At 35.7% G+C, this 20,752-nt stretch overlaps 1 protein-coding gene across 2 annotated transcripts in view; it reads right to left on the bottom strand.

Annotated features, from left to right (window-relative positions):
- The window catches only part of MAP3K7 (mitogen-activated protein kinase kinase kinase 7), an 86,301-nt gene that overhangs the window by 42,313 nt on the left and 23,236 nt on the right, over positions 1-20,752 (bottom strand). The window contains exons 6-12 of one of the 2 annotated variants that reach the window (XM_004454533.5): positions 17,073-17,197; positions 15,444-15,572; positions 13,106-13,236; positions 11,397-11,478; positions 5,320-5,450; positions 4,557-4,686; positions 1,739-1,819 (exon numbers count right to left, since the gene is read on the bottom strand). In XM_004454533.5, coding sequence (XP_004454590.2) covers positions 1,739-1,819; positions 4,557-4,686; positions 5,320-5,450; positions 11,397-11,478; positions 13,106-13,236; positions 15,444-15,572; positions 17,073-17,197 — 809 coding nt within the window. The remainder of the gene's footprint in view (positions 1-1,738; positions 1,820-4,556; positions 4,687-5,319; positions 5,451-11,396; positions 11,479-13,105; positions 13,237-15,443; positions 15,573-17,072; positions 17,198-20,752) is intronic. The other variant, XM_004454535.5, reaches the window with a different exon arrangement.

Raw genomic sequence — 20,752 nt, forward strand, 5'->3', positions numbered from 1 at the left:
GAGTTGGGAGGTTATCCCAGAGGTTATGCTTAAGTATGTCTCAGCAGGATCTCATTGAATGTCAAAGTAGATACTACCCAAATAGCAGGGCTCCTGAGGGCTCTGGAGACATCCAGACACAAAAGTCAGTGCAGATTGCTCAGGAGATAGGTGCCTTGCCAGTGCACCCTATTTGGAATTTATGCTCCCCAGTGTGACAGAGTTGGACTTATTTGAGGTTTCCCTACACATGGCTCTTCTGTCCTTCTGTTTGAACCTATAATTAATGCTAGAGTTGGTAGGTGTTTGTCCAAGAGACTTAAATCTTTGGGTTGTCCATGTGCCAGCTAGGCCCCAAATCTCAAAAGATTTGCAACACCTACTCTCCAGTTCATTGGACTTACCCAGGACAACTAACAAGGAGGTGATGATGGACAACCACCATACCAAGGAACCAAGAGAGCCTACAACTGCAAGCAAGAGAATACCATTCATCAGCCCTATGGGATCGAAGTCCCCTCTCAATTAGAGGTAGGCTAGACATTACCATCCCAGAATCCTCAGGATTGGGGAATAAACTATGGACTAAAGTAGACTTACTGGTATTCTATAGACTCACTGTGATTCTAGCAATGGAAGAAACAATATCACTGACGTGGAGGCAGTGGCCACTGGACGTTCTGAGAGCAGGGAGAGGGAAAAACCAGTGTAATAGTGGGTCATTTTTAGGACTTGGGACTTTGTCCTGAATGACACTGCAATGACAGATACAAGCCATTATATATCTTGTCATAACTTACAAAATTGTGTGGGAGAAATTCATGCTTAGAGGCAATGTTCCAAAATGTGTTCATCAATCGCAATGAATGTACCATACTAATGAGGGATGTTGTTAATGTGGAAAAGTGTGGGAGATATGGGGAGTGGGGCATATGGGAATCCTCTATATTTTTTATGTAACATTTATGTAATCCAAATAAAAAATAAAAGTAGACTAATACATGATAATTTTGGTAATGTATACTACCCAGTATCAAAGGTAAATATACCATTTACATTTGTATAAAAATTTGTAGTTTAGATTCATCTATTAAATAATCACCAATTTGAGACACCGAAGTACCATGTTTGAGTTAGGTATAAAAAGAGTTAATAACTTTACTTTGCAAAAAGATTTTTCCGGACAATATAAAAAAACCAGAATTGATCACTTATTTTACATGATTCTTTAGCAAGATACCCTACAAATGAGCAAATTTCATTTAGTTGTACTTTTTCTTCCTAGGTAAAGGCAAAATACTATTTGGAGCTCTGTTTTCTCAAGTTCATATTTTACTTGCTACCAAGAGAAAGAGGCTAGAATAGAAAGGTTTAGAGCGAGTCCAAAAGCAGTAACGGAGGAAGGAAAGGCACGAAGGACAACAAAAAAAAATTTTATTTTTTCTTTCTGCTGGGTGCAAAAAAGGTCTGGGTTCAGCTCATTTGTTCATTTAAATAAGAGGAAACTGGGAAAATTCTGGACTGGCATTCTCCCTTCTGTGAAAAGGTTGCTTTCTCTTCTATTTTATCCTCATTATTAAAGATCTGAAGTATCTTTTCATACTCTTCAGAGTAGATAAATGAATATCTTCTAAATTATTGAATACAAGGTGTGTATTTTCATTTCCTATAAAAACTGGAGCAAGAAGCATTTTAAAAGTACCAGGGATCATTATTCTGGTTTCAGAGCTAATACACCAGCTCAGGTGGTCTATGATACCTGATATGACGATCTCAGGGACATCCAGAATGTTGCCAAATGAAGCGGTTTTACGGTGGCCCCGTTTAGGCTTGGAATAGGCTGCAAAAACATATATATACAGTATACATGCAAACAACCACACATAGTAACACAGAAAACAATAAACTACAAAAATAGAATGATTTTCAAATAGTTATGTTAATAATATTTCATGCAGAATGGCATGCAGAACTATCTAACTTTTCATCCATGCTTAGAGATGGGATGATTAAAGAGCAAACAACTATTACAAATACAAGACATTTGGAATACTGGTTTAATTAGCTAAATAAATAAATAAACAGGACAGAGACAGACAAAGCTGCAGGGTAATGAGAAAGCTAAATTTCAAATGTGTTCAAAACAACAATATACCTAAGTGAAATCACTGATATGCTATAGGGGGCTGGGATTAAGGAGGGAAGGAAGAGAGGAATTAAAAAAGAAACACGCTGACATTTCTGTTTCAAGTACTCAAACACAGGAATATATGTTAAAATTAGGTGTTTCTTGAAAAGTGCTATAAAGTAAAATTCAGTGATTAAATGGTAATTATTGAATCAAAATAAGAAATGTGTATGCTTTCCTAATTATAAATACCTATAAATACTTACTTCTAGAAAACTGAATATCCATTATAGTTTCTAAAATTTAGGGTGCCTTCCTGCTAGGCAGGACTGATGTTGAAAGGCTGGAGAGTATGAACCTTTCAAAGAAAATTCACTAAAAAATATGAATTGTGTAAAATTCAAAGGATACATAAAACCATTTGTTCTACACTTAGAAAAATGACAGTGTGATTTTAATTTGTGACGATATCCTTATACTAGTGAAATAACAATCCTGTAAAGAATAATAAAACAGTGCTTGACTAGAAAAATGACATAAAAGTACTATTATAACACCACTTCCTGTTTTTAGGTAGCAATCAATATTTGTCAGGTCTATCTTGAATGACAGCCTTGAAGTTAAAAAAGTTTCCCAAAGTAAATGTGTATTTATTTGCTTGGATCAACTCACCTGACACTACCCTGAGATGATCCAGTTACACATAAAATACTGGTGACTCATGGAAAATGAGGTTGGTGATCTATACCCAACTTGGTTGGTTCTGAAGATCCATCTGTGTGGCAGAGACTGCTAGGTCCCTACCAATCTCTATTCTTCCCTTCTTTCTTAGCAACAAAACCCTAACTTTACTCTGGACAGCAGTGTTCCCAGATAAAAGGCTACAAATCCTTCTTTTTCTTGGAGTTACATGTGGCCATTTGACCATATTATCCTGGCCAATGACATCTATGTCGAAGTTGTTAGGTAGGACTTCTGGGAAATTCCTTGACAAAGCTTGGATATATGTGTCCTTCTGCCTTTCTCCTACTTCTTCCTGCTGCCTGGAATGTGGATAGGATGAATGGAACTATAATGGCTATCTTGGACCATAAGATAACCTTAAGGATGGAAGCTACAAATAGGATTGTGGCACAATGAGAGAGAAGGAGTACAGTTTCCCGAAGATCATGGAACCTACCTCCAGACTAGTTTATATGTGAAAAATGACCCTCATGTGTTCAGGTACTGTTATTTTATTTTGGATGTTCTAGTACACTGTACTGGTTCTAATGCTAACTGTTGACAAAATCAGTGATCATGATTAGTTGAGGACAAGTATAGTATGATGGTCTATGATATCATACAGGATAGCATTAGATTTCCAAGTGTAATTTATTTAAAACAATATTTTCAATGAGAGGTTTTCATTAAAAATAAAAGATAAAACACAGAAATAGCCAAGCTTGGACAAGTTCTTTCTTAAAAGAGCTCCACAAGAAATGAGAATATTTTATTTAGAAAAAATAAATGAGAAAAAAAACCTGAAAAAAATAAAATTTGGTTAGCTAAGTTAAAAAACATAAATGCAAATACACATGGAAATATACATGTATACACAAACACAGCTAAAAGACTAGAGGTAAATATACAAAAATGTTAAGAGTTTATTTCTGGGTGGGACAGTTATGGAAGACTGTTATCCTTTGTTTGGTTCTGTTATGTTTATATTTCCACATTTTCTGTAACAGAAACTTTTATAACCAGCTCCCTATCATCCCTGGGAGAGAACCAAAAAGAAATCAAATTAAGCTAGTATTACTGAAATGAAACCAGTTAAAAAAGGTTGCCAGTTCACTCAGATAAAAAAATATGTAATTAATTGTTTCTGTGCTGAACAGTTCTTCCATGAGTAGTCATTGTGAGAACTGACAAAATGGAATTTAAATGCTTTTTCAAGATCTAGTAAAATTACCATGATCTCTTATTTTGCAATTAAAAGAACTAACCACAACCAACTTAACTCTCTGTGCCACTGAAAGGAAGGAGGGGAAAAGAGCAATACATTTTTCTGCTAACTTCAAAACAAGGTATCTGTTAATATTTGAGTTCAGCACAAAATCCTTCAAAGGTAACCAACATTCTGTTTTTGGCAAAATTTCAATTTTGTACTTAGACTTTCAGCTTACATTTAAGCTGAAATAATTACATTTCATAAACTCGGTGATTAGGAAAGTATATTGTATGATCCAAATATCTACAAATCACCTTCCTTATTTGGTAACTGGCATAGATGTATAAACTATTGCTAGAACCTTAGGAAGTACACTGTAAACCTGCTTTCTGCTTTAAAAAATGGAAGATACGAAAAATACCTGACATCCCCACCACTGAAACAACCACATCAAAAAGACAGCAGGATTATATACATTTTCACTTCTATCCAGATTTTCAGCACTTTTGTTTTTACCTGAAGTTGCAGCTATCCTTGCTTCTATTTCAGACATGTCAGCACTCATCCTCTTGCCCTCTGAGGTTGGGGGCAAGCTCTCCATGCTGCTCCCACGGGAGGTACCCAAGCTTAAACGTCCAGATTCATTCTGTAAAAATACGGTCAATTTGAATTACTGAAATTCGTTAGACTTAGCAATCCTGAGCATCCTAGAAGGAGGAATTCTTATGGCTCTTATTCTGCTCTGAAAGAAAAGAGAAGTTTGGAGAGAGAGGGAACTACAGAGATAGGAGAGTAAGTTGCAGATACTACCATTAGAAAAGGGCAATGACTTAAGTGGGAGTTAAATGCCCTAATTATTAAAATGCCCCAAGCAAGATGGATAAAAATCATTCCTTAAGATATTTTAAAATTAATAACAACAAAAATATAATGAGACTGATCAGTATGAAATGACAGATTTAGGACAACTCCTCTAACTGGACAGTATAGCCAAAAAATATCCATTTTACATTTTTAACCAACAACCATTAAAGTTGGGGATAATCATAGGGAAGGATTTAGACAGTTGGCAAAGGCAGCAATGATTGGAAGGGAAAAGAATTTGATTGGTAATAAACGGTAGAAGCTTATTATTTATGTCTCTCTACCTAAGCTCATCTGTCTACTTAAGAAGAATCAGGATCTGTATAGTGGAATACAGCAAAAAATTAATTTCAGTTAGTATAATATTATTACCAGAAGGTTATCATACAACTTTGCTTTTAAGAACATAACAAACCTGTTGCTTTGCCTGATTTTTCAACAATTTTGATTCTAAGCGTTTAATAGTATCATTTGTGGCAGGAACTTGCTCCATATTTGTGTCACTTTTATTACTGGTATTTGTAGAAGTGATGTCCATGAATGAGCCTAGGGAAGCAGAAACATTTTATGTCTAACACATTGAGAATACAAAATGCTTCATTTTGTTCAATACACAACGCAAATTCTTTTCTAAATGTGGCAAGATAGGAATAGAAATAAGATTTTTCAAGATAGGCAAGAAATTACAGTATTACAATATTTGTAAAAGTCAATGAAGATACCCAAATAATCCCATTTTAAATAAAATTTAGATGGCACAAAAAGGGAACCAATATGCCTAGTCATCTATGAAATCTTCTCTGTGTAAGATTAAAAAGTAAGAGCTACTGTGGTTAACAGAAGAGAGGTTAAGAACTTTAAGTTAATCCAGTTCTCATCTTTACAACTTAGAGGGTAGCACTGTCAAACATTTTCCTGCCTGACACATTACCCATGGCCTAGCCAAACACCATCAACTTAAGTCAATGAGCAAAACTGACTGCTAAAAAACACAGATTTTTTAGTGTTCAAGGGGACTTTATAGGTCAACCAAAGGAGTTTTTCTATTGCAGAATGGATTTACAGTGTGATAAGGGTAAACTGAAATTTATTGGAAAGAATCTACTTTATAGGAACACCACTGGTACACAGAATAAAAGTTATTTCCAACTGAATATTTGGCTCAAGTAGCTTTGTGTTTTGAGTACCAGTGGATAATAAAGGTAATGAAAATAATTAAGAAACCATGAGTAACCTAAAGCTTCCTTGAAAATAATGTGAAAAAAATATGACACTAGGGAAACATACAGAAGAAACTGTCACTGTATATAACAGGTAACAAAGCTTACAGGGATGAGAGAGACAATGCAAAAAAAGGGATGAAAGACATAATGCAAAGAATTTATTTTATTTTTTGAGTACCAGGGCTAGGGACTGAACCTGGGACTCTGTATGTGCAAAGCTGACACTCAACCACTGAGCTACACTGGCTCCCCTATTTTTTTGTTGTTTTTGTATTTCTTGAAAATTTTTATTTACTTACTTACTTATTTATTTATTTTTGACTTTGTTTTTTGGGGAAGTTTTGGATTGCAGAAGAGTTGCAACTATGGCAGGGGAGATCACTGGTGTGGGATGCTGGTGTTGGTGGTTTGTGTGGGAAGAAATGCACCTGGGGCCATGCCTCTATGGAATATGAATGTGTTCAAGTGGCCATGGGGTGCTGTCTCTGGGTGGAGAACCACAGAATAACCAATGCAACATTGAATTCCCATTCTGGGGAGTCCTGCTACATTCTCTCACAGAGTGGGAAGAAACTCTAGATAGAGTACACAGCAGTGCCTAGTAAAGGAGGACAGACCAACATGCCAGGCCATTGATACGGATGCTTGTACTTATGAACCTTGTTCTTGTGAAATCATAGCCTAGTAATATCTATTGCTTAAGAGTTACCGCATGAAAGCCTCCTTGTTGCTCAAATGTGGTCTCTCTGAGCCTAACTCAGGATAAAAACTTACTATAATACTTTCGCCCAGGCATGGGGCATGACCCCCAGGGATAAGCCACCCTAGTACCGAGCGCTTATTACCAAGAACAAGTTAGTGTTCATTTGGAAAAATTCCTTGATTGAAAGGGGGATATATTAAAAACAAATGAGCTTTATGGCTAAGAGATTTCAAAGTGAGTTGGAAGGTAATTTGTCTTAGGAGGATCTCACCGACTGCTGCAGTAAACAGTGCCTCAAGCAGGGGGGCTCCTGAGGGCTCTAGACACATCTGGACACTACAGACAGGGCAGACAACACAGGAATTTGGCACCCTGTCAGTGGGCCTTACCTTGGAAAATATGATAACTGATTGCCCCCAAAGTATTGAGAAAGACTCATTTATAATTTCCTACACATTATTTTTATGCCCCTTTTATTTGAACCTATAATGAGCACTATACTTGTGAAATATGTGTCCCAGAGACTTAAATCTTCCAGTTGTTCATATGCTGGGTGAGCCCTGAATCTCAGCAGTTGCAGCCAACACCTACTCTTTGGTTCACTGGACTTGCCCAGGACAACTAACTAAAGGACAATGAGGGACATCACCCATCCCCAAAAAAGAGAGTACCTACAACTGCAAGAAGACAGTTCCATCCATCCGCCCCATGGGATTTAAGCCCCTTCTTAATCAGAAGCAGACAGGGGATCACTATCCCCAAATCCTCGGGACTGAAGAATGAACAAACATAAGGGGGAATGTAACTATGCACTAAAGTAGACTTGTTATTATTCTGTAATGGAAGAACTTGTAACACTGATATAAAGGCAGTGGTCACCAGAAGTTCTGAGGGGAGACAGAGTTAAAAATAGGTATAAGAGGGGACATTATTGGGACACTGGAACTGTTCTGTATAACACTGCAATGATGGATACAGCCCACTATACATTTTGTCAAAACCTATAAAATTGTGTGGTGCAAAGTGTAAACCATAAAGTAACTATAGCACATGGTTAGTAATACCTTAATATGTGCTCATCAATGGTAACAAATGTACCACACTAATGAAAGATGATAATGGGGAAAAGTGTGGGCGAGGGATGGAATGAGGTATATGGGAATTCCCTATATTTTCGACGTAATATTTATGTAATCTAAAGCCTCTTTAAAAATAAAATTAAAAATGGAAAACAGAAATCTTGATTTAGTGATGGTGTTGGAGAGCACAAGCCAGGTATAATCAAATTTCGGGATATTCTCATTTTTGTTTATATTTAAGAGCTAAATACTTAGAGCTCTTTATATTTAAGAAAAAAAATCTTTTTGGAAAAAAATAACTTCATTGCTCTGTATGTGGAACACTTTAAAAAAAAATTCTTCTGAACTTCCGCTTCCCATTGAAATAGTTTGTTTCTGTAACTTGCTTTTTGAAACTCAAGCTTTCTGAGAAATGTTAAGTATCATGTCATAATAGAATTAGAATCCAAAGTTTATGATATGTAGATGAAAAAATGAGGCCCAGAGATGTTAAAAAATTGTCCAAGGGGAGTGCCTGCTTCCCACGTGGAGGTCCTGGGTTTGATCCCTGGTATCTCCTTAAAACAAACAAACAAATGAAAAAACCAAACTCTCACTGGGGAGTGGATATAGCTCAGTATGAGGTATTGGGTTCAAATCCCCAGTACCTCCTAAAAAAAAATTTTTAAAAATTTGTCTGAGAACTTTCAGTAGAGGTGAGACTAGAAATTAAGTCTTGACTTAGTCTAATGATTTATCCATAAGAGTACACTTGAATAAGATGGAAAAGAAACATAACAAAAAATTAAATTAAAAGAACCAAAAGGAATGGCCAAATAAATTGCAAATCTTCAGGAAAAGAGTAGACTTCCAATTAAGTGAACCAGCAAATTCAGGTAAGCATATTTTAGTTCTATTTTGTTGAATAAAAGAATGAATGAACCTACAAATCACAGAGGACTGATAAGGGATGAGCAGGGTTTTAGGTTAGACACTAAAATAGAAAAAAACCCAAATAATAAGATCTGAGAGAGATGGCAACCCCCCTGACTAAGTAGAAGAACTGAATGGCTATTAAATGAAATGGCGATAACTATGGGAGGAATATTTGAAGGATATATCAAGAACTCAGTTTGGAAAATATTAAATTGAGACTCCTATTAGATATAAGGTACGCAGGTAGATACATGAATGTGGAGATTGGGTCTAGGATAGAGAAAAAAATACTCAGCAAATAGATGGTATATAAAGCCATGATATTAGATGAGATCACCAAGAAAATGAGTTAGACAAGAGGTCAGAGTACTGATCCCTGTGCACTCCAGCATTTACAGGTTAGGGAGATGAGGAATAACCAGCAAAGAAAACTGAGAATACTGGCCAGAGGTTTAAGATGAAATCCAGGCTAATATGGTATCCACAAAATTCTGTAAGGAGAGAGAATGAACTAGGTCAAATGCTCCTCAAAGTCAAATAAGATGAAAACTGAAAATCATCCATGAGATTCAGTAATGTGGAGATGACTGGTGACCTTGATAAAAGCAATTCTGGAGTGGTGGTGTAACAAAAGCCTGAATGGAGTAAGCTCAAGAGAGAATGGAGAGGAGGTGGAGAATGTACATACAGACTACATGATGTGGGATGATTCCAGTATAAAAATTCAAACTGATGATGCAGGAGAGTGGAGACTTGCTGGATAGAGCAGAGGAGTATAATGCACAGACTGAAGGGTTGGTGTTTGCCTTGGAGCATGGTTATCCCAGTCATAGTTAACAGAATATAAGATGGGCAGACAAGCGGGAAGCTTGTAGAAGTACTCTTCTGATTACTCCTAGTTACTCAGAGACGTAACAAACAAGGTAAGCTGAGAGTGACAAAAGGGGAAGAGATGCTTGAAGATTGAGGAGAGAGCCTAAGGTATAAAATAAGTCATCTAGGAGAGGGGAGGGTATATGGACTAAAATATAGTACAATTGTTCAGCAGTACTAAATACCCACTTGAAGAAAAGTGAGCATAAATTTTCTCCAGTCACATTTTGCTGCAGTGATACTGGCAGGGAGAAAGCTGAGCGCTGGGTTTAAACAGGCTTCTGGTTTTGCAAAGCAAGTTAAAGTGAGGGATTAGAAAACTGAGGATTAGTTCCAAAGGAATTTTAATATCTGACTGTGGAATTATTTGACTATGGAATTAAATGGAGTAAGGAAGGAAGGACAGACCTAAGAAGGTCAATGAGATGGCGGAAGATCAAAAGTCTGAAGGTCACAGTATGAAAATAGGGAGATTTAAAAGAGAGGTAGAGGGAAGCGGACTTGGCCCAGTGGTTAGAGCGTTTGCCTACCACATGGGAGGTCCGCGGTTCAAACCCCGGGCCTCCTTGACCCGTGTGGAGCTGGCCCATGCGCAGTGCTGATGAGTGCAAGGAGTGCCATGCCACACAGGGGTGTCCCCGCGTAGGGGAGCCCCACGTGCAAGGAGTGCGCCTTGTAAGGAGAGCCGCCCAGCGCGAAAGAAAATGCAGTCTGCCCAGGAGTGGTGCCGCACACACAGATGATGCACCAAAAAGAAACACAGATTCCCTGTGCCGCTGATAAGGATAGAAGCGGTCACAGAAGAACACACAGCGAATGGACACAGAAAGCAGACAACTGGGGGGGGGGGGAAATAAACAAAAAATAAATCTTAAAAATAAATAAATAAATAAATAAATAAAAGAGAGGTAGAAGCAAATGATGGCATTTTAGAGAAGTTTACTTTAGAATTCAGAGCAAGTTCAAAAGATTTCCAGTAAAACTGCAATTCTAGAATAACTATCCAAATAATAAACCAGCTTAAAAAATACATTTTCTCGAGGTGGGGGGAAATAGCCAGTGTACTAAATTTGCCAGTGAAAATAAAATTTTTAAGTGCAAGGTAAATATTTGTGTGTTATATACAGTTTTAAATTAATATAATAATGAAATACTACAAAAATGAAAAGCTATTATGAGAAGTACAATTTTTCTAAGTTAAAATATTACTCTTACTATTTTTTGGTGACCACAAACTAGATTCCATCACTATTTCATATTTTTTTAAAACAGTAAGTTTTAATTAAAATGAGTTTCTTAAGAGTCTCAGTAGAAGAGAACCAAAAAGTGGAATATTCATGATAAAGAAATGTGTTTAGTTATATATTTATAATAATTTTTAATATTACGTGATCTAGGAGTATACATATAAAACTATTTTTTCAAATTTACAATGAAGTTCATGATAATACAATATTTAATTTTTTTATACATTAACTACACAGAAATTTCAAGACTTGGAAGCAGGTCTACAAAAACTCTTTAATCTGGATAGCTCATGAAGTATGATGCACCTGGAAACTCAAATTGTAGTCAATCATATGAAATGAAGGAATTAAAATGCAAATGGGGACATCATTCATTGCTTCTTGATTATAATTTTATAGGAATAGAGACAAAAAAAAAATCAGGTTATTACTCTTCTGATCTATCCATTTACCTGTACTGGTCGCAGAGTTGCTCTGTCCTTCATCTGAATACTGACAAGGATATTGTAATGGCTCATCTGCTCCTGGAAAGTACTATATATAAAAAAGTAAATCACAATTTAAAATTTCTTTACTATAATCAAATCCTTTTAATATAAAATTGAAAAGCACACCTAAATTATTTCCTTGTTGTGGAGTTTGTAGCAAAGATGCTACTTTAATTTCCTACATATTGAATTTGCAGGTAATCAAAGTTGATTTTAAAATCAAAAACTTTTGATTTTACAAAGATGACAATAATGATTTTTTTTGAACTTCAACTGTGACCAGTGTCATGTACCTACTTAAGTATCTAGTTTACATGGAGCCTAGGTAGTCTTGAAGAAAAGAGCAAATACTTCTATAGAGGAACATATGAAATAGCATAGTATCACTCCTCATAATTTTATGAAACGTATTTATGTTACCATAGCAATAATGGAAACCTCCAAACTGTTGAAATGATTGTTATAGTCTTATAAGTGACACTGGTATACCACATCATAAACACCACAGAATAAGTGTTAGAAATAATTTTTTTTAAAATATCAAGAGGATAGATTATGAATGTTACTCCATGACTTAAGAGACATAATATTAGAAATATTTGCTGGACAAAAAGTTAGGAATTTAGGGGGAAAAAAAGAAGTCATTTTTCTCTAATTAGACAAAGCACATGTAAGTGCAATGAAAATTTCAACAATTTATATATACCAAAATTTTAAGTTACCTGACTACAGAGACTAAGTTGTTTTCTTATACACATATCTTGAGGGCCTAGGGTTCTATATATAATTGGTGCCCAAAGATGAGAGTAAGCTTTAACCCAGATTAATTCAAGCTGGTATGCCACAGCTATTTTCAATAAACTAAACTGAATAAAACTAAATCTTTGGCCATAAGAGAAATCACAGCGACAGTGTATCTTAAGATCCATGAGCTAACCCCTCAATAGTCTATATTTAAGGCAATTTCAAGATTCTGCCAATGAACAAATTATTCTGAAATTCAGGCACCTTCATATGTATGTGAAATTTTTAAAGGCAAGGTACCACATAACAGATTTTGTTAGTGTACCAAAAACTAGAGGGTTAAAATATTTCAAATAATTCTAAAAGTGCTTGATTTACAGAGTAGGGAATTCTGATAATCATTCAAAAAGACTGTTCTAAATTAAAAATTCTATAAACCCTAGAATAAAGTCTAACTTGTTAATAGCAAAATAAAAGTTGAAAATATGCAATGAAAAACATTTTTCCAAAAAGTAAAAATCACCATACATAAGTGACTGAATGTTTGATAAAGATGGGTAGAAAATAAAAGTTTAAATTTAGTTAGGTATGTATTAGAATCACAAAATACTCAAGTCCTATAAAGGCTTTAAAAAGCACCTTATTCAGCGTCTCACATTACAGATAAAGCAACAGGCCCAGAGACAAGCATACTTATCTACTAATGGAAGGAGGAAAGAGCAAGCCCAGAAATCTAGTCATCTTTTCATTACAAAGAACTAGATTCCCCCATCAATGTTTCATCATCTAATTGTATGAGTATCATGTGCCCATTATAACTTGAAAAATACAGAAAAATGTAAATCAGAAAATAACAATAATGTTCCCATTAAAACTCAGTACATATCGAATCCCCCTAAACCCAAAGCCCCTCAAAAGAAGGATTATACCCGCATCAAGTGAGTCATTATTTTCACAATTTCTTCCATAGAAGGGCGCTGAGAAGGATCTTTAGACCAACAACGAGTCATCAGGCTTTCAATGGGCTTAGGTAAATTTTTAATCAGTGGTGGTCGAGTACCTATAATTGAAAATTATGGGGAAAGAGGGGAGGAAAGAATATATTTACCCCAAAAACAGTATCAACTTTTTATATGTACTTCCAAAACAGTATTTTATAGATCTTGCCATTTAAGATCTACTTTCTAGAGTAATAAAAGTTCTTACTTTATCCTTTAGGTTAACAGATAGAACTATATTTTTAAAATTCAAAAAAAATTTTATACTGCATTTTGGTAATAGGAAGACTAACATTTAATTAACAATATTTCATTTGTTATAAGCTTTCTTTTAAAAAATAATAATGGTTTAAAGTGTACTTTATTAAGAAAAATACAGGCGGCAGACTTGGCCCCACTGGGCGTCCATCCACCACACGGGAGGTCTGCGGTTCAAACCCCGGGCCTCCTTGACCCGTGTGGAGCTGGCCCAGGTGCAGTGCTGATGCGTGCAAGGAGTGCCGTGCCACGCAGGGGTGTCCCGCACCTAGGGGAGCCCCATGCGAAGGAGTGCGCCCTGTAAGGAGAGCCACCCGGTGAGAAACAAAGTGCAGCCTGCCCAGGAATGGTGCTGCACACACGGAGAGCTGACACAAGATGACGCGACAAAAAGAAACACAGATTCCTGTGCCACTGACAACAACAGAAGTGGACAAAGAAGACGACACAGTGAATAGACACAGAGAACAGACAACCGGGGCCGGGGGGGGGGGGGCGGGAAGGGGAGAGAAATAAATAAATAAATCTTTTTTTAAAAAAAAGAAAAATACAGTAGTGGCTTGAAGAAATTTTACCTGAACCACATATTCAGATGCATTGCAAAAATTTCAAATGTGTTTGAAAAATCATATCTAGAAAGTGGTCAACTGTGGTGTTATAGTTGCTGATCTCCAAATGATCCTGTTTGCTGCTCTAAATCAACTGTTTCACAAGCTGAAAACTGTCAATTTTTGTGTAATTAACAAGACTGCACTATTACCAGTAAGTTTCTATTTAAAGAAGGCTCCAAATGTAATGAGATCTTTGTGATTTTATCAATTATCAAGTTAGTTCTTTTATTCCTTACTTCAATGACATTCAATCATTTACTGACATTGGACAGAGAAAAAAAAGCAAGCAAACTGTCTTGGTGAATGCTCTAACATTTCTTAAAGTGACAAAAAAATAGTAACATTAAAGATTGTACAGGAGAGTGGTAAAAACAGCTAGGATTCTTCAGCTGGGTGGTACTGTTGGAGAAATCTATGGAATAGCGTATAAAAATGCCCTACATTATATCAGAATGGTTACAATTAGGTGATAAAAATTTAATAACAGTGAAGTTAAAATTAGGAAGATTAAATAGTTTTCCTTCATGAAGAGTTTATTTTTCCAGAGCAAATGTGAAGTAACTTAATTAATGAAGGAAGACAATGTATTCCAACATGTATGGTGAGAAACATCATTACTACAGGTATAAAAGGAACAGGAGGAATGCAAGGACATTGAGTCAATAAGTCATCATAACTTTAAAAATATGGACAACAAAGCCAGGAAGGTCTGGCTTTGAATCCTAGCTCTCCCACTTCCTAATCTTGTGACCCTATGCAAGTTACTGAACCTAAAAAAGGTATGTAAAGGGGAGTGGGTATAGCTCAGTGGCTGAGAGCCTGCTTCACATGTACAAGATCCTGGGTTCAATCCTGGTACCTCTTAAAAAGAAAAAGGTATGTGAAGAACTCTGTGTTACACATTTATGAGCTTAAACAGCAATTCATGAAATTCATGATTATAGTTTGTTTTCTTTTCTGGGTGAGACCCTTGGTTCCTATATTTCCTCATGAGAAAAGGCTATTGTTCCCCAATTATCTTAGCCATGTGAGAAAGAAAGGGCTTTTGCTTTTCTATTTTTTATACACAGCACAGTTCAATGCTTCTCTATCCCTCAGAGAGGGCCAGCCCAGGCAGATGGCTCTGGCTGTCGACTAATCGGTATAGCCAGCACTGCCTCATCAGCCCCACATGTTGACTCTGTAACAGAGGCCAGGACCACTATTAGCCCTGCCATACCCAGCCTGACTTTGTTTAAAATGGGTAGGGGGAGACTGGTTAACAGAAAAGAATTATGGTAACAAAGAATTATGTGTTTTAATGTTAGATATGAATGGTCTTCTTTGGGGGAGGAGAAAGAAACTGTTTTTCAAATAGGATAACTACAAACTATATTAAAGAAAATTTTATTTTCACAAACCGTTATGAACAGCCCACATGATACGGAATGCTGGACCACCAATCTCATCAAAAGGTTTCCGACGTGTTATCACTTCCCAAAGGATAATACCCCAGCTGAAGACGTCACATTTTTCGCTGTAATTGCTACCTAGAAAAAAAAAAGACAGTATAATTTCAAGTCTTCCTTTCCACATGAATTATACATGTAAAGTTGAAGTACCTTAAATCTTTTCAACAAAACCATATTTCAATGCACTAAGTATCAACAGTGCACTAAAAAATCCACTTTACTAAAGTTGGCCAGTTCTACCTTCTCATCAAGAGCGACAGGCCTTGTCTTTTATTTATTTAGACTGATACTTTCTCTGGATAGAGTATGAAACATTTGTACATTCCTATCTGTAATTTTTTAATCTTAAATTTTCTTCCCCTATTTTCTTGAGGGGTAGCAATAATAATCTACTATGAAGGCAGAAGAAATTCCAAATTTTGTGTTAAGATTTTTATTTCATCTTAGTATCTGGTGAGATAAAATTCTTAATTTGTAAACTAAAAAACAGCAAAAAAAGAGAACAATTACCATAGTGATAGCTATACACGTTGAACAGTGCACTGTAATACAGCAGTATAAGATATTACAATTTAATATGGATTACAGGGGCTGTCAGTTGACATCTTTCAGGAATGAAGAAAAGTATATAGCGTAATCGCCTGAGCTTTGTTGCTCTAAATAATTAACAGCAACTTTACTTTCTGGGTTCTTTGTATAAACAGATTGTTTTGCTCTCTATTCTAAAAAAACACTCTGCTATTTTAACTCATAGAAAGGTAAACCAAATAAGTAATTTAAAACAATGCCAAATATATGTAATCATATATGAACTTGAAAACAGAAGGTTATTATTTAATTGTGAATAATTTAACACTCACTTGTTCACTATTTATGTTAATTTTAAGGCAAAATGGCTCCACTCAAATCACTAGCTGTATAGCAGTTTTTCTTTCTCTGCGGTGGCTAAATCCAAAAAGAGGCACAAAAAATCCAAACTATAAATTCATCAAAAAAGAAAGAAAGGAAGAAGGAAAGACGCTATTAACCATCATCTGATTACTGAATGCAGTGGCATTTCGTGGGGATTCATACTCCTAACATATAAAACACACATCTTTGGTTCAACTTTCTCATTTAAAAGGTAATTTTATAATTTTATTATTTTATATAGAAACCTTATATAAAAGGTTTTAAGAACTTGAGTGACACTGAAGTGTAAAAGAAGGTAAATATAAACTTTTTCTTTATTTATATTTCTGAGAATCATATTCAACCCAAATACTTTATTACTCTTTCTAAGTCATGTTCATTTAAACACTAGGGCTGTCATATATATTTTTTAATTGCTAGGAAACTAACACAAAACTACATCACGCTTGAACTTATATATAAGGTGTTAGAGAACTTGAGTTTTGCTTTAAGTTTTAGGATCTAAGGTTATATTTATTTAATATATCCTTAAAATGCCACTATATACCTTGTAATTATATACTATGTAGAAATAAAATAGTAAAAACAGGACAAAACTATAAACACTTATTGGATTGAGCTAGAATGAGGTAGATTATCAGTCACATCAAGCTTTTGTCATTTTACCTTCAAACACTTCAGGTGCCATCCAAGCAGCACTCCCTTTGTTATTGGTCATGTGTGTCTGAATGTCACAGGCTGTACCAAAATCACAGATTTTTAGAACTGTCCCTCCTGCAACCAGCAGTAAACTGTTCAAAGAAAGAAAAAAATAAAAGCAAAGGTTACAAGGCCATTATTTGATTCTACGACAAAAGAGACATTTGTGGAAACAGAAAGGGTTAAGCAAAATATTAGCATTTAGCATTTGTGAAATGCTACTTAGTCACTTTAACAGTCTAGTAATTCAGGGACATATTATCAAAAGTTAACTGACCTTCCCCTAGCTCTCCTGGGGCCACTGCTAAGCAGACAAACATTTTGATGTCTCTATCTCTACCTCCATAATCTCTCCTGCACACTTCTCTCTGGATCAACATAAAACACAGGATTTTTCCAATAGACAAACATTATGGTATCCTAAAATGGGAATGGATGGGTATCACATAAATCCCTGCCCCCATACTTAATCCATCTATCAAGTGTACGACCAGTAAGTGTCCACACTCTTTCGTGTACACGTGAATATGCCCATGGATGTGCTGGATTCAGTTATTTTTTACTTGGATTGTGGTAGAGAAGTTGGCAAACCTACTTTGGTCTTATTAACCATATGATTAATGGAAATGGGCTTTAGTTTAGCCTAATGTAATTCGTCAACCCCATTTTCTCTCCCTCCTGGACACACAACTAGACTTTATTTCCCAGCCTCCTGCAAAAGATGTGCTATAGGACTGTTCCGGTCAACAACATACTTCACAGCAATATATTTCACTTCGAAGCCTGGCCCATAAAAATGTGAAACTCTTTTTTGTTTCCCCATATGTCAGATGAATGCAGAGGATTATGAGCTACAAAGTATAAGTCTGGAACCCTGAACAACCATGTGAAAAGATGCCTACCAATAAGGAACATCCATTTTGGACTTCATATGAGTGAAAAATAAACTTGTACTCTGTTCAGTCATTGAGGTACCAGGGCTTATCTACTATAGCAGTTTTATTCTAACCAAGAAAAGAAACTGGTAAAAAGTGGCTGCTGTTATAAAAAAAAATCTAATATATTTGGTATTGGTTTAGCAGCAGGCAGCAAGCAAATGGAGGCTGGAGAATGGAAAGATGGAGACGCATACAATGATATGGCAAAACACCTAGTAAAACTTGATTCCTGTGATAATTTGTGGCTTTAAAGGACTGGAAAAGCAGACTGCTTCAAATTGCAAGTATTAGGAAATAAAACTGACAAAGGCCAATTCTTACTCAGGAAACAAAAAAGAGATTAGAGAAGGTACTTTCCATCTAAATTTGATGGCCTCCAGGCATCTTTTACCAATTATCCTGCCTCTCTTATGCCATCAAGTTTCTCTATGTACTGGGGCCTGGGGCAGGGCAGATAATTTGTCTTTTTAGTTTATGCAAATTATGAGGAGCTACATCCAGACCTGTTGGAGAGGACTGTACATCATACTGAGATGGATGGTGACTGGAAGAGCCTTTGGGATGTTTCCCTGGCAACGGGGGTGAATGACTTTTACCTGAAGTAAGAATAGTAAAGATTTTGGTGACCAGAAAGACAGAATGTGGCTGTGATTGGCTCACCAAACCCATTATCTCTTACTCTTGAGCATACAAGACTAGATTTCCCAACCTCTCTTGTAGTTACGTGAGGTCATAATTAAGCTGTGGCCAGTGGAAAGTGGTTGGAAATGATGTGTGTCACTCTAGGTCTGGCTCAAGTTTCCCATAAATGATCTCCATTTTCTTTCCTCATTTGCTGGCTGAACGGAGAGGTCTCAAAAGTTCTAGGGAATGGCAGAACAAGTTGGAGGGAGCCTAATTAGGTCATTAAAATGATCATATGGAATGTTAACTGCGAAAAAGGAACAACTGTTTTGGATTTCACATTAGTGAGAAATAAATTCCTATTGTGTTATGTTACTGAGTTATTGATTAGGATTCTTGTACAAAACTGATATTCATAGTCTTAACGTTTTTCATATCCCAACATAACTTGTTACTATTATAAGAACTGAAATGTATAAAGAATTTTGAAAGTGTATAAGGAACTATGAAAGAAAATATTGTTCTATCAGATTATAGTTAAAAAGTTAATCATGTATTTTAAAATGTAAATTAATCTCTACATCATTACCTAAAAGGTTTCTAGGCTTTTCAATTGTTCTGCAAATGTGTATAATTCTTTACTTTGAATTCCCTCTATCCTGTCTTCATGCAAAAATATATTGTTTCATATAGTCAATATTCATTTTTATGTATGCTTGATTTTTTTACAATTCCTTTTTGAATCTTGGACTTGCCTTCTATAATCATTTCCTTTTTTTCTGAAGTACATGTTTTAGTAATGTCTTTAATGAAGGTCTGTGTGAATTCTCTCAGATTTTGTTTCACCAAAATGTCTTTATTTTGCCTTTTTAATTTGAATGATAATTTAGGACAGGCACAGAATTCTAGGTAGACAACTATTTTCTCTCAGCTCTGTGAAGTTATGATTCTAGCCTTCTGGCTTCCACTGTTGGTGTTGTAAAGTCTACCTCAGTCAAACTGTAAATCCTTTCTAGGCTTTCTATCTTTTCTCATTAGCTTCTTTTTAAATCTTCCCCTTTGTTTTTGCTGTTCTGAAGCCTCATTATGGTATGTTGCAAAGTGGATTTATCCTGCTTGGAATTCACTATGGTTTCTGACTCATAAGTTTATCTGGAAAATTCTCAGCTGATTCCTCTGTATTATAACCTCTCTCATTTCCATTTCTTTCCACTGGAATGCTAATGATATGTTATTAGTCTTTCCTTTCCCTATCCCTTGGTATTTAACCTTTCTTAAAATTTTCATTTATTTGCCTGTGCTGTAACTTCAGATAGATCTTAAGTTCACTAATTCTTTTATCAACTGCTTCTTACCTATTATAAGATTTTAATTACTTTCATATGTCTTACTTAGTTCTTTTGGTCATTTTTGATAATTTTCATCCATTGCTAATGTTTTAATTCCCTCTTTTATTTCAATAAATAATTTAAATGTATATATTTTATACTCTATATCTGATAATTCCTCGAAGTTCTTGAGGGTTTAATTCTGTTTTCTGTTACTTCTGCTGACTTTTAATCATGGTAACTTTGGCAATGTAGCTTCATCGCTGATCTTAATATGTAGGAATCCTAAAGGGCCTGGGTTGAGGGTTTATGACTTCAAAATGGGGTTGCATTTACTCACAGATACCCTGAGACACTACCAACCCCAAAGGACTTTTAACCTGTCTGGTTGTGGTTTCCTAAACTGTATAAGTAGTATAAATTCAAAGCTACAATAATATGAGAGGATATTCTCAGGAAAGGAATGTCAGCTGGCCTGTTCAGAAAACTGATTTATTTTCTAGGCCACCTTTCTTTAAGTTGTTCCTTCTAAGAGCATTGAATTTATGCAGAGGTCTCAGTTCTGCTACCTCATCTTATGCAAAATAAAGGACCCCTCTCCAATAATACAGGAGTCATTAAATCCCAGAGCTCTACATTCTTGGTATTAGCAGAGACTCATAGTAGAGCCCTTGCCTTCCATGCTTGCTTCCCAATCAGGGTTCAGTTTTCTCCAACTTTTGCTCTAATGATTTATTTCCCTTATTTTAGTGTAAGA

This window comes from Dasypus novemcinctus, chromosome 11 (genome assembly GCF_030445035.2).
Source record: "Dasypus novemcinctus isolate mDasNov1 chromosome 11, mDasNov1.1.hap2, whole genome shotgun sequence".
Taxonomy (NCBI): Eukaryota; Metazoa; Chordata; class Mammalia; order Cingulata; family Dasypodidae; genus Dasypus; species Dasypus novemcinctus.